The 14,996-nt window shown below is 40.1% G+C and overlaps 1 protein-coding gene across 1 annotated transcript in view; it reads left to right on the forward strand.

The window, feature by feature from the left end:
• LOC124278896 (UDP-glucose:glycoprotein glucosyltransferase 1-like) overlaps window positions 1-14,996 on the forward strand; it is a 58,719-nt gene that overhangs the window by 23,265 nt on the left and 20,458 nt on the right. Inside the window, 14 exon segments of the mRNA XM_046714700.1 lie at window positions 524-599; window positions 1,077-1,177; window positions 1,571-1,670; window positions 6,396-6,456; window positions 6,632-6,787; window positions 7,283-7,372; window positions 9,769-9,888; window positions 11,966-12,051; window positions 12,529-12,664; window positions 13,000-13,128; window positions 13,568-13,732; window positions 13,949-14,072; window positions 14,234-14,332; window positions 14,546-14,640. Of these exon segments, the coding sequence (XP_046570656.1) occupies window positions 524-599; window positions 1,077-1,177; window positions 1,571-1,670; window positions 6,396-6,456; window positions 6,632-6,787; window positions 7,283-7,372; window positions 9,769-9,888; window positions 11,966-12,051; window positions 12,529-12,664; window positions 13,000-13,128; window positions 13,568-13,732; window positions 13,949-14,072; window positions 14,234-14,332; window positions 14,546-14,640 (1,538 nt within the window).

Below are 14,996 nucleotides of genomic sequence, written 5' to 3' on the forward strand. Positions count from 1 at the left end.
AGATATGGTGTTGTACTTGTCTACCATGTCACATGGTGTTAGATACAGTGTATTACCTATCTACCATGTCACATGGTGGTTGATACGGTGTATTACTTGTCTATGATGTGACATGATGGTAGATACAGTGTATTACTTGTCTATACTGTGACATGGTGGTTGATACGGTGTATTACTTGTCTATGATGTTACATGGTGGTAGATACGGTGTATTACTTGTCTACCATGCCGTGCATGTGTGTGTATGTGTATGTGCGGCTGCTTGTACTAGCCCAGACTTAAGCTGGTTTTATAGTGCTAGCCCACTGAGATACCATGCTGCAGTGAAGCACGAATACTCCTCTCAGACACATTATACTGACTCCGAGCTGACCAGTCCTTGTTGTACCCATTAATGCCGAGCGCCATGCAGGGACCAACAAGTACCATATTTTAACTTCTTTTGGTATGACCCGGTCGGGGATCGAACCCACGACCTGGTGATGTAGAGTATGGGTAACTAATTAATGGTGTTTTTACACAGGCCATGCGGGGAGTGACAGCAGCCATGCAGAGGATGAGGAGGAGGATGTGCAGGGTTTCCTCTTCAACAAACTCAAGTGAGGCAAAAACAAAGAGACATTAAGGACTTTAGTTCTAGAGTTACCTTGTTCCCTGGAAGAATATTGGCTGAAGATAAATATCTGTCTTATGTTTTCTTCTGTCTTTAAACCAATGTAATGTGGAAACAGGATTCTTTATCCTGATTTTGAAACCCATTTTATAAATGGAAAAGGGATTTTTATCTTGATTGGACAAAAGAATCAGTCTAATGTGTTCAGTGTTTCATTATAGTCTATTTGGGACATTCTTTTAAACTACTTACCAGTAATGATGCATAGTGAATAATATGTTGCACTAACTTTTTAAACAATTTATCATTCAATGCTAGTACCTCTATTTCATAAATGTCTACAGTCACAGAAATATCATATGAATTCCCTCACACCTGCTTCAATATAAAGCATATTTCATAATGATTCAATGTCTTTTTATTAGTTCTACTTTATATGTCAATGACTTTTCTGATTCAACAGAAAATTGCACCCAGAAGTGACAGACAATCTGAAGGAGTTTCGGGATCACCTGATTGACTCCAATGTAGAGTTAGCTCCCCTTGATGTGTGGCAGTTGCAGGGTGAGTAGTGTTTAGTTAGCTGATGTGAAATAATGGGTAGGCTCCTGAGCAGTCACCTATGTTTCATCAACAGTTTCAGACAAGCATACTGTCATGTGACAGATCATTCCCACCCCCCACACACAGTGATAGGGAGTACCATAAGGCTATCTCACCATGGCTGTGAGTATCTTGTATATAATGTATACTACAAGGTTAAGTAACTACATCCCCCAGGATTCAGGAACAAATGCTAAGTTTGGTTTGTAAGTAAAACAGTACTATTGTGACCAATATATTAGTTATATATGTCTGTATGAATGTGAGTGTTGTGTGTTGTTGGTATGGGATTGTTGTATCCCTGAGTCTACAGGTGTTTGACATGTTGGGATCATGGGTTGTGTTGTTTTGCAGACCTGAGTCTACAGGCAGCACAGCGAGTGTTGTCAGCTCCTACTGAGGATGCCCTTCGTAAGCTCATGGACATCAGTCAAAACTTCCCCTCACAGACACGGTAACTGCCTCCGAAACATTGTGCAGGATGTTTAGCATGGAAATACTTCCAGAGAGTAGCATTAGATGTCTAACATGGTGTACGGCATGGGTGCACCTCCAGGATGTAACATAAGATGTATAGTATGGGTACACCTACAGGATGTAACATAAGATGTATAGTATGGGTACACCTACAGGATGTAACATAAGATGTATAGTATGATTACACCTCCAGGATGTAACATAAGATATATGGCATGGGTACACCTCCAGGATGTAACATAAGATATAAAGTATGGGTACACCTCCAGGATGTAACATAAGATATATAGTATGGGTACACCTCCAGGATGTAACATAAGATATATAGTATGGGTACACCTCCAGGATGTAACATAAGATATATAGCATGGGTACACCTCCAGGATGTAACATAAGATGTATAGTATGGGTACACCTCCAGGATGTAACATAAGATGTATAGTATGGGTACACCTACAGGATGTAACATAAGATGTATATTATGGGTACACCTCCAGAATGTAACATAAGATGTATAGTATGATTACACCTCCAGGATGTAACATAAGATATATGGCATGGGTACACCTCCAGGATGTAACATAAGATATATAGTATGGGTACACCTCCAGGATGTAACATAAGATGTATAGTATGGGTACACCTCCAGGATGTAACATAAGATATATGGCATGGGTACACCTCCAGGATGTAACATAAGATATATAGTATGGGTACACCTCCAGGATGTAACATAAGGTGTATAATATGGGTACACCTCCAGGATGTAACATAAGATGTATAGTATGGGTACACCTCCAGGATGTAACATAAGATATATGGCATGGGTACACCTCCAGGATGTAACATAGGATATATAGTATGATTACACCTCCAGGATGTAACATAAGATATATAGCATAGGTACACCTACAGGATGTAACATAAGATATATGGCATGGGTACACCTACAGGATGTAACATAAGATGTATAGCATGGGTACACCTCCAGGATGTAACATAAGATGTATAGCATGGGTACACCTCCAGGATGTAACATAAGATATATGGCATGGGTACACCTACAGGATGTAACATAAGATATATAGCATGGGTACACCTACAGGATGTAACATAAGATGTATAGCATGGGTACACTCCAGGATGTAACATAAGATATATAGCATGGGTACACCTCCAGGATGTAACATAAGATATATGGCATGGGTACACCTCCAGGATGTAACATAAGATATATAGCATGGGTACACCTACAGGATGTAACATAAGATGTATAGCATGGGTACACCTCCAGGATGTAACATAAGATATATAGCATGGGTACACCTCCAGGATGTAACATAAGATATATGGCATGGGTACACCTCCAGGATGTAACATAAGATATATAGCATGGGTACACCTACAGGATGTAACATAAGATATATGGCATGGGTACACCTCCAGGATGTAACATAAGATGTATAGTATGGGTACACCTCCAGGATGTAACATAAGATATATAGTATGGGTGCACCTCCAGGATGTAACATAAGATGTATAGTATGGGTACACCTCCAGGATGTAACATAAGATATATACTATGGGTACACCTCCAGGATGTAACATAAGATGTATAGTATGGCTACACCTCCAGGATGTAACATAAGATATATAGCATAGGTACACCTCCGGGATGAAACATAAGAAGTATTGTATGGGTACACCTCCAGAATGTAACATAAGATGTATAGCATGGGTACACCTCCAGGATGTAGCATAAGATGTATAGCATGGGTACACCTCCAGGATGTAACATAAGATATATGGCATGGGTACACCTACAGGATGTAACATAAGATATATAGCATGGGTACACCTCCAGGATGTAACATAAGATGTATAGCATGGGTACACCTACAGGATGTAACATAAGATATATAGCATGGGTACACCTCCAGGATGTAACATAAGATATATGGCATGGGTACACCTACAGGATGTAACATAAGATATATAGCATGGGTACACCTACAGGATGTAACATAAGATATATGGCATGGGTACACCTCCAGGATGTAACATAAGATCTATAGTATGGGTACACCTCCATGATGTAACATAAGATATATGGCATGGGTACACTTCCAGGATGTAACATAAAATATATATAGTATGGGTACACCTCCATGATGTAACATAAGATATATGGCATGGGTACACTTCCAGGATGTAACATAAGATATATAGTATGGGTACACCTCCAGGATGTAACATAAGGTGTATAATATGGGTACACCTCCAGGATGTAACATAAGATGTATAGTATGGCTACACCTCCAGGATGTAACATAAGATATATGGCATGGGTACACCTCCAGGATGTAACATAGGATATATAGTATGATTACACCTCCAGGATGTAACATAAGATATATAGTATGGGTACCCTTCCAGGATGTAACATAAGATGTATAGTATGGGTACACCTCCAGGATGTAACATAAGATGTATAGTATGGGTACACCTACCGGATGTAAGATATGATATAAAGTATGGGTACACCTCCAGGATGTAACATAAGATATATAGTATGGGTACACCTCCAGGATGTAACATAAGATGTATAGTATGGGTACACCTCCAGCATGTAACATAAGATATATGGCATGGGTACACCTACAGGATGTAACATAAGATATATAGTATGGGTACACCTACAGGATGTAACATAAGATGTCTAGCATGGGTACACCTACAGGATGTATCATGAGATGTAAAGTATGATTACACCTTCCGAATGTAACATAAGATATATAGCATAGGTACACCTCCAGGATGTAACATAAGATATATGGCATGGGTACACCTCCGGGATGAAACATAAGAAGTATTGTATGGGTACACCTCCAGAATGTAACATAAGATGTATAGCATGGGTACACCTCCAGGATGTAGCATAAGATGTATAGCATGGGTACACCTCCAGGATGTAACATAAGATATATGGCATGGGTACACCTACAGGATGTAACATAAGATATATAGCATGGGTACACCTACAGGATGTAACATAAGATGTATAGCATGGGTACACCTCCAGGATGTAACATAAGATATATAGCATGGGTACACCTCCAGGATGTAACATAAGATATATGGCATGGGTACACCTACAGGATGTAACATAAGATATATAGCATGGGTACACCTACAGGATGTAACATAAGATATATGGCATGGGTACACCTCCAGGATGTAACATAAGATGTATAGTATGGGTACACCTCCAGGATGTAACATAAGATATATAGTATGGGTACACCTCCAGGATGTAACATAAGATGTATAGTATGGGTACACCTCCAGGATGTAACATAAGATATATAGTATGGGTACACCTCCAGGATGTAACATAAGATGTATAGTATGGCTACACCTCCAGGATGTAACATAAGATATATAGTATGGGTACCCTTCCAGGATGTAACATAAGATGTATAGTAGGGGTACACCTCCAGGATGTAACATAAGATGTATAGTATGGGTACACCTACCGGATGTAACATATGATATATAGGTTGGGTACACCTCCAGGATGTAACATAAGATGTATAGTATGGGTACACCTCAAGGATGTAACATAAGATGTATAGTATGGGTTCACCTCCAGCATGTAACATAAGATATATGGCATGGGTACACCTACAGGATGTAACATAAGATATATAGTATGGGTACACCTACAGGATGTAACGTAAGATGTATAGCATGGGTACACCTCCAGGATGTATCATGAGATGTAAAGTATGATTACACCTCCCGAATGTAACATAAGATATATGGCATGGGTACACCTCCGGGATGAAACATAAGAAGTATTGTATGGGTACACCTCCGGGATGAAACATAAGAAGTATTGTATGGGTACACCTCAAGAATGTAACATAAGATGTATAGCATGGGTACACCTCCAGGATGTAGCATAAGATGTATAGCATGGGTACACCTACAGGATGTAACATAAGATATATAGCATGGGTACACCTCCAGGATGTAACATAAGATATATGGCATGGGTACACCTACAGGATGTAACATAAGATATATAGCATGGGTACACCTACAGGATGTAACATAAGATATATGGCATGGGTACACCTCCAGGATGTAACATAAGATATATAGTATGGGTACACCTCCAGGATGTAACATAAGATATATAGTATGGGTACACCTCCAGGATGTAACATAAGATGTATAGTATGGGTTCACCTCCAGGATGTAACATAAGATGTATGGCATGGGTACACCTACAGGATGTAACATAAGATATATGGCATGGGTACACCTCCAGGATGTAACATAAGATACATGGCATGGGTACACCTCCAGGATGTAACATAAGATATATGGCATGGGTACACCTCCAGGATGTAACATAAGATGTATAGCAAGGGTACACCTCCAGGATGTAACATAAGATGTATAGCATGGGTACACCTCCAGGATGTAACATAAGATATATGGCATGGGTACACTTCGAGGATGTAACAGAAGATATATGGCATAGGTACACCTCCAGAATGTAACATAAGATGTATGGCAGGTGTACACCTCCAGGATGTAACATAACATGTATAGCAGACAACAGATAGCATTGGAATACCAGCAGATACAACATCGTATACACATTTGAATCTAGCATATTGTGTTGCCACAGATCCCTCGTGAAGACCAACGTTGACATTAACATGAAGAAGGAAATTCAGAAGAATCAGCAGGTTGGTAATAGTGAGATGATTGGTGTAATGTAGACAGGGTGGAAACAGAGCTTTAACAGATTGTGGTCTGCATTTGTTTACCAAATTACTGTGCCACTCAGGTGTTGCATTGATTATTATTGGAATCTTGTACTGACATATTTCTATAGAAATTGTTTGTAATGATATTGTACAGAACTTCGAGGCTGACCACTCCCTGCTGCCTGGTGACTCTGCTCTGTACCTAAATGGGCTGCCAGTGGACCTGGAAATCTATGACATCTTCTCCCTTCTAGAGGTCATGAGGTCAGAGGCCAAAGTCCTGGAGGGCCTCCATTCGCTTGGGTTCAAGGTCAGTGGATCAGAAATATACATAGGATATGTTTTCATTTTAGCTCATCTGAAAATCAAATATCATTAAAGCCTGGTCTGATGGTCCATCATCCATGGTGCTTCTTAACATTTTATATAATCAGAAACCACTGGACCAAGTAACATGTGGAATTAGTTTCAACACAAACATTCTTGTTATTGTTTGGCATCTTTGCAATCTCCCTCTCAAAACTTTCTGTGAGCATCACCTGATGACTGTTCTCCATTTTTGTTCAGATTTGTTTTCATGCTAATGCTGACCAACCAACTTTTGAAAACTTTCACTACAACCAGATGAGGTTCGGAAGCTGGACAAGTTTCTAGCTGTGTTATCTGAACCAATCGTTATCATGTCTTATGCCTTGATCTGTTTCAGTCATATTTTCTTTAACTTTAATTCAGTGTACCATCTGTATATAAGACTTCCAGCAATGCTGTAGTCGGGGTATTAAACGTGTGTGTATATTGTCCACAGGGGGAGAACCTGCATCGCCTCCTCAACACTGACCTGAAAGGTGGAGATGATAAAAGTTACGCCCTGGACATCCGACATGGTGCAATACAGGTACACACTTCAAAGTAAACACTGACCACCCATGTCTTGAAAACAAGGACGTTATTACCGGATATTGTTCAGAAAGGTTGGCTTGATCCCCAGCAACCTGTGCTTGGCACACGTGCTAAACTGAATGGATTGGATGGAGAGGATAGTGAACCTTGGTTGACTGCATGTCATCATGAATCACTATTTCATTACTGGTTATGAAAATGGATAAACAATAATGCACCACTGTATGCTGCTGTATGTTGCAGTAATGTATGTTGCAGTACTGTATTTCACTGTGTGTTGCAGTACTGTATGTCCCTGTATGTTGCAGTACTGTATGTCCCTGTATGTTGCAGTACTGTATGTCCCTGTATGTTGCAGTACTGTATGTTGCAGTGCTGTATGTCCCTGTATATTGCAGTACTGTTTGTTGCAGTACTGTATGTCCCTGTATGTTGCAGTACTGTATGTTGCAGCCCTGTATGTTGCAGTACTGTACTGTATGTTGCAGTACTGTATGTTGCATTACTGTATGTCCCTGTATGTTACTGTACTGTTTGTTGCAGTACTGTATGTCCCTGTATGTTGCAGTACTGTATGTTGCAGTGCTGTATGTTGCAGTACTGTATGTTGCAGTACTGTATGTCCCTGTATGTTGCAGTACTGTATGTCCCTGTATGTTACAGTACTGTATGTCCCTGTATGTTACAGTACTGTATGTCCCTGTATGTTACAGTACTGTATGTCCCTGTATGTTGTAGTACTGTATGTCCCTGTATGTTGCAGTACTGTATGTCCCTGTATGTTGCAGTACTGTATGTATGTTGCAGTACTGTATGTCCCTGTATGTTGCAGTACTGTATGTCCCTGTATGTTGCAGTACTGTATGTCCCTGTATGTTGCAGTACTGTATGTCCCTGTATGTTGCAGTACTGTATGTCCCTGTATGTTACAGTACTGTATGTCCCTGTATGTTGCAGTACTGTATGTCCCTGTATGTTGTAGTACTGTATGTCCCTGTATGTTGTAGTACTGTATGTCCCTGTATGTTGTAGTACTGTATGTCCCTGTATGTTGTAGTACTGTATGTCCCTGTATGTTGCAGTACTGTATGTCCCTGTATGTTGCAGTACTGTATGTCCCTGTATGTTGCAGTACTGTATGTTGCATTACTGTATGTTGCAGTACTGTATGTCCCTGTATGTTGCAGTACTGTATGTCCATGTATGTTGCAATACTGTATGTTGCAGTGCTGTATGTTGCAGTGCTGTATGTTGCAGTGCTGTATGTTGCAGTACTGTATGTTGCAGTACTGTATGTCCCTGTATGTACTGTATGTCCCTGTATGTTGCAGTACTGTATGTCCCTGTATGTTGCAGTACTGTATGTCCCTGTATGTTGCAGTACTGTATGTCCCTGTGTTGCAGTACTGTACGTCCCTGTATGTTGCAGTACTGTATGTCCCTGTATGTTTGCAGTACTGTATGTCCCTGTATGTTGCAGTACTGTATGTCCCTGTATGTTGCAGTACTGTATGTCCCTGTATGTTGCAGTACTGTATGTCCCTGTATGTTGTAGTACTGTATGTCCCTGTATGTTGTAGTACTGTATGTCCCTGTATGTTGCAGTACTGTATGTCCCTGTATGTTGTAGTACTGTATGTCCCTGTATGTTGTAGTACTGTATGTCCCTGTATGTTGTAGTACTGTATGTCCCTGTATGTTGCAGTACTGTATGTCCCTGTATGTTGCAGTACTGAATGTTGCTTTTTTTGTAGTACTGTATGTCCCTGTATGTTATAGTACTGTGCCTCACTGTATGTTGTAGTACTGTATGTCCCTGTATGTTGCAGTACTGAATGTTGCTTTTTTTTGTAGTACTGTATGTTGCTGTATGTTATAGTACTGTGCCTCACTGTATGTTGTAGTACTGTATGTCCCTGTATGTTGCAGTCCTGAATGTTGCTTTTTTTTGTAGTACTGTATGTTGCTGTATGTTATAGTACTGTGCCTCACTGTATGTTGTGGTACTGTATGTCCCTGTATGTTGCAGTACTGTATGTCCCTGTATGTTGTAGTACTGTATGTCCCTGTATGTTGTAGTACTGTATGTCCCTGTATGTTGTAGTACTGTATGTCCCTGTATGTTGCAGTACTGTATGTCCCTGTATGTTGCAGTACTGAATGTTGCTTTTTTGTAGTACTGTATGTTGCTGTATGTTATAGTACTGTGCCTCACTGTATGTTGTAGTACTGTATGTCCCTGTATGTTGCAGTACTGTATGTCCCTGTATGTTTGCAGTACTGTATGTTGCGGTACTGTTATTTGCTGTATATTAACTACTGTATGTTGCTGCATATAAAGTACTGTATGTTGCTGTATGTTATAGTACTGTGCGTCACTGTATGTTGCAGTACCTGAACGACCTAGAGAAGGACAAGGAATACAAAGGCTGGCCAGGCAGCATCCAGGACATTCTGCGGCCGACCTTCCCGGGCATGCTCAGGCATCTGCGCAAAAACATCTTCCATCTTGTTAGTATTCATCATCAATGATTCATTAGTTCAGTCTTTGGACTGCTTTTCATTATTATGAAGCTGCCATATTTACATTGCAGAACAGAATGACCAACACACTTGTTCTGAATCACAGATTTTCAGAAAGGTGCAAGACTGTGTGTTTTATTTTTAACAACATTGTGTTGTACACGGTCTTGTATATTCAGTACAAAGACTCTGCATAGAGGTAGCAGTCCTTGTGATTGTTTCCAAAGCCAGCTGAAGTTAGGTTTCATTGTTTGACTGGTGGGTGACTGTCACTGAAATATAGACCCGAAAACTTAGAGTTTAGTCTTGAAACTTTCCCTTCACTTGTTTATACTTTAGACCAGTTCAAAGGAATGTGGGGTGGTGGGGTGGTGGGGTAGCCTAGTGGGTAAAGTGTTTACTCATCACGTCAAAGACCCAGGTTCGATTCGTTGAATTGGTACAATATGTGAAGCCCATTTCTGTATTTCCCCATGGATTATTGCCAAAAGAGGTACACTCAAGGTGTAAACAAATTAATTTAACTTTTCTTAAAATGAATACTGGAAACTCTATAAAGTTTGTCATGAGGGCAAAAACTCTACCCTCAGCTGAAATTTCAGGGAAACCCCAAATGTCCATAGAATTAGTTCAACATTTCTCTGATTTTCATGCCAACTTTCACAATAGAATTAACCGCTGATGAGTAAAGCTATGAAAGTTAAGCCTACAGTCTTTTTAACATGCGTCTGAGGTGTTTCTGTGGAATCATACATTGAAAAACTACAAAAGCCCCGTTCACATGCACCTGTTTGAACACTTATTTTTAAATACACACATGAGCAAACTTTACATACGTGTGTAAATGTGTCATGTGAACGCATTTACTCATGTATGTAAATATTCACTAGGAGCAAATTTACATGTGGTCAGGACCAGGTGCAAAAGTATATTTACACATGTGCAAATTTGCACTGCGAGTAAATTATGTCATTAATCTTTATTTAGGGGAAAAGTTACATCTTACATAACCGAAACATCACATATGGTCTGACAAACGGTGGACATCCCAACACCAAACAAATTCCCCACAGTTCTAGATTCTGAAGTTGAAGCCATAAAGAATATTGTGATTGCACCTTTCATTCGTACATCCAAAGGTTGGAAAACAGCTTGGTCACTAGCTTTTAAGTAATCCTGTAGTTGTGTGCAGATAAGATCGAAAACCCCTTTGTTCATTTGAAAATTATCGTACCAGTCTTTGTCGTCACTAGTTTTATTCATGTCGTTGCAGCATACAGACGGCCTTTCTTGTGACAGACCTATTGCAAGAGCAGTACATATCTAATACTGTGTTTGTCTTCTAAAGCGCCAGTGATAAGAGAACATCTTTCTCTGTTGAAGTTTAGAGAAACTATGGAACAGTTTAATACATTTATCATTTACACTTTCAAGTTTACTCACTCTACATAAATTCAATGTGAACGCAAAGTAAATTTACTATTACACTCGTATATATATTTACACATGTGCAAATTTACTTACATGGGTAAATTTTGTGCATGTAAATGGGGCTTAAGTAAACAACAACGAAAGTGACAACTTCAGCACCTTGTGCACCAGTTTATGAGTTATTCTTTTGAAAATTAACCGCAACTGAATATCTGACAGTATTTACTATCTAGAAAATTTGAAAAGTACACCCTGTAACCAAAAATGGCAGCACTATAGCAAAATAAGAATTCATGAGTATTCCTCTCATTATGGACTTACATAAAACTGATCAAACATAATTAGAAAAATTGACATTGCATATGTCTCCTTAGACTTGAACCGCTTCAGTCGGCTAGTGAATGACATTGGTATAACATGCCATTCACCTACTCTCTTGCAACACCAGTTTATTTATAGAAACAATCTGTATTTGTGAATGTTGAGTTGGCTATTCTTTGTATGACTGTGTTTACTTACAGGACAGAAAACCAGTTCATGGCGATTCATTCCTCTCGACACCACTGTTTGTCTGCTGCCAGCTTGCAATGTGGTACTGTGGGATCTTATGTACCACTGCCTTGAAATGTTTCAGGTGTTCATTGTTGATCCAGCCGATCCCACCAGTAAGGAACTCATCAAAATGGCCGAGGCTTTCTATGTACACAAGGCCCCTATAAGGTGAGACAGGACAGTAGTGTTGTAATTCAAGTATAATGATCCACTCTGTGAGTGACAGTTTCTTGTATTTGGAAATGTGTTTCTGATTGGAATATGATGAGATGAAAAGCTTTCACAGAGTCCCCTTTCTAACAGTAGAGTATTGCAGCAATAAGCTGTATTATAAATGTCCACACCACAAACTACAATATTCAAGCTGCAGTGGCCTGTAAATAAAGGAGTCTGGGAATCAAACCAATCATTGACGATAACAGCAACTGTGCACGTTGGTCTGATATGACACAGATGTCACGGGTTGCATCCAACTGTTCCTCATGGGTTTCAACAAAATTTGGCTGCTGGGGAAATGTTAGTCAATCCTTGCAGGGTCTGACACTGGCACAGTTATGGCGATGGTGACCTCTGATATTGTGTGTGTGTGTGTCAGGATGGTGTTTCAAGGTGCATGTTACCAACTGTCATGTTCTTGTCTTCTAGGCTGGGGATTGTCCTGGTCAGCAACAGTGATGAAAGTGTCAATGGAAAGACAGATGCCAGCGTGGCGTTTGCACGTGCCTTCAACTTCATCCAGATCGATACTGGTGTGCCCCGAGCTGTGTCATTCATTACTGACGTGAGTATAGAGAGACATGTGGCCATCCCTCTGCCACACAAGCCATCCTCATTATGTACTTAAACCTTGATGTACAAGATGGCTAGATAGATTGAAATGGATAGATAGTTTGAAGGAAGACATCCTGATAAAAGGCAGCTATCTAGATTGTACGAAGATACCATGACTGAATATATATATCCAGATTGAAAGTATATATATCATCACGGTAACTAGTGACCCTATCTTCAAAATGTTTGTAGCACTTTGCCATTCATAAGCATAGAGTATAGAGTTAGGATAAGTCATAATGTTATGAATGCTTTATGGAACGGAACCTGTACTACATTTTGTAGGTGTATGAGAAGATCGGCACAGGTGAGGTGACTGCCGAGGCAGTGATGGATGAGTTCTCCATCCAGTTTCCCGGGGAAGACAAGGAACTGGTGTTCGGGGACGACACCGACTATAACGACGTCAGGAAGGTGGGTGCTTCACACAGCTTGTATACAATGTTATATAAGAAACATGTCCCAGATGGAACTGATAACCAATAGGAGACAATGACAGTAATATTATCTGTATATTTTCAGGTGATTGGTAGGGACTTGTGTGAGAATAGGTCCTGTATGATTGTAACACATGTAAGATGTAGTAAACCTGGAACCTGTGCTCAAGCTCAATGATCTTGTTACAGGTGCTCACAATATCAACCACTGATTTGTCTGGCTGAGAGTCAATTATTTAAGAGCCACTTTCATAGAACTAGAATATATTGGGCAAAATCAGTGCACAAATTATTCAGACTGTTATCAGTCATCAACATAGCATGTATTCCACCACCCAGTTCCTGCAATAGAGCCGTTGTTTGAGCCAATGTGTCCCATCCTCAGCTGCATGTGTGTGGTGATATTGATGTTACAGAGTGGGAATGAGTTTGTGGCTCAGTCAGGGCTGAGTGGCTTCCCCCAAGTCCTGATGAACGGCAGCCCCTTGAAGAAGCAGTACTTGGCCCAGGACTCCTTCGAGGAAGGGGTAGTCAACGAGATTCTGAAGGCCACGCCCTCTGTGCAAAAGGCAGTGTATCATGTAAGTAGCTCAGAATGATGACATTTGTTAAGATTTTGTGTATTAAAAGCCCTCCAAGTATCCAGTAAACTGATGTAAATATTTTTTGACAATTTCACCAGTTGGAGTCTGTTCATAGAATTGACTTTTTAAATGATGTTGTGTTAACATTTTACTGTTTGCTACTGTATACAATCATTGTCTCCTCTTGACTGCTATGTTTGTGTCTGCCACCAGGGCGAGTTGTACGACAGCATTAATGTCCTGGACTGGTTAATGGAGAAAGACAACGTCCTACCTCGCCTCAACTCCAGGATTCTCTCCACTGCTGCCAAATCTCTGGATCTCTCTGAGAATATCGGTGAGCAGACAAGTGTTCTTGTCAAGTGTTCTCGGGTTTGATCCTGGCAGAGTTATCTCTTGTAAACCTCACTCCCTAAAGTGATTCATCACAGCCTGCATTTAATGTGACATGGAAATTTGTGATGTCTGAATGTCTAATTGTGTCTGTGTATTTTCTAGACAGTGAAATCTTCCATGACACAGCTACGTTCAGCACGATGAATGTGAGAGATATGGCTTCCATTATGGCTGACAATCTGAAGTACCTGACCCGGCGAGGTAAGCAAACATTCTGATGGAACCAACAATGGCAAAGTCTTCTCTATAGCCGTGTCAGACTACTGACTATGTTATGACCCAGTCAACATTGAAAAAGTTGTAAACTCACTTAGAGAAGTAATTTAGAAAGTTAGAGTTTGTGATTTAGATTATTTCACTTTTGGGGGTCTTCAGCTGTGCATTGTTTATGTAAATGTTTCCGTGTGTCAACAGAGGAGGATGCACTGAGATCTGTCAGCATGTGGGTTGTAGCTGACCTCGAAACCCCCCAAGGGAGACAACTCATGTACAATGCAATCAAGCATCTGGTGAGAGTATACATATTTCCAACTTGTATGTGCTGTCTCTTTATATAGTACTACATGAATATAGCTGCGTCCCATCCCATGTGTCATGTAATATAGTATAGTTATGCCCTGAACAATTTGACTTGAATCAAGTTAAAGTACAAGTATAATTGCTACATGATGATATGAATAAGCTGACTGAGTGTTGGAATAAAGGCTGTGTGAAACAATCTAGGATGGTTTTAGGCCTGACTGCATTCCCCCTTTTAGCATATACTGCTACTTTCATCAGCCACTGGTTTTTCCAGTTATTTACATTCTGATGTGTTTTAGCTGTAACACTTTGATAAGACAGCGTTCACAATCACTAACATCAA

Source organism: Haliotis rubra, unplaced genomic scaffold (genome assembly GCF_003918875.1).
Source record: "Haliotis rubra isolate DU_JTF1 unplaced genomic scaffold, ASM391887v1 Scf243, whole genome shotgun sequence".
NCBI lineage: Eukaryota > Metazoa > Mollusca > Gastropoda > Lepetellida > Haliotidae > Haliotis > Haliotis rubra.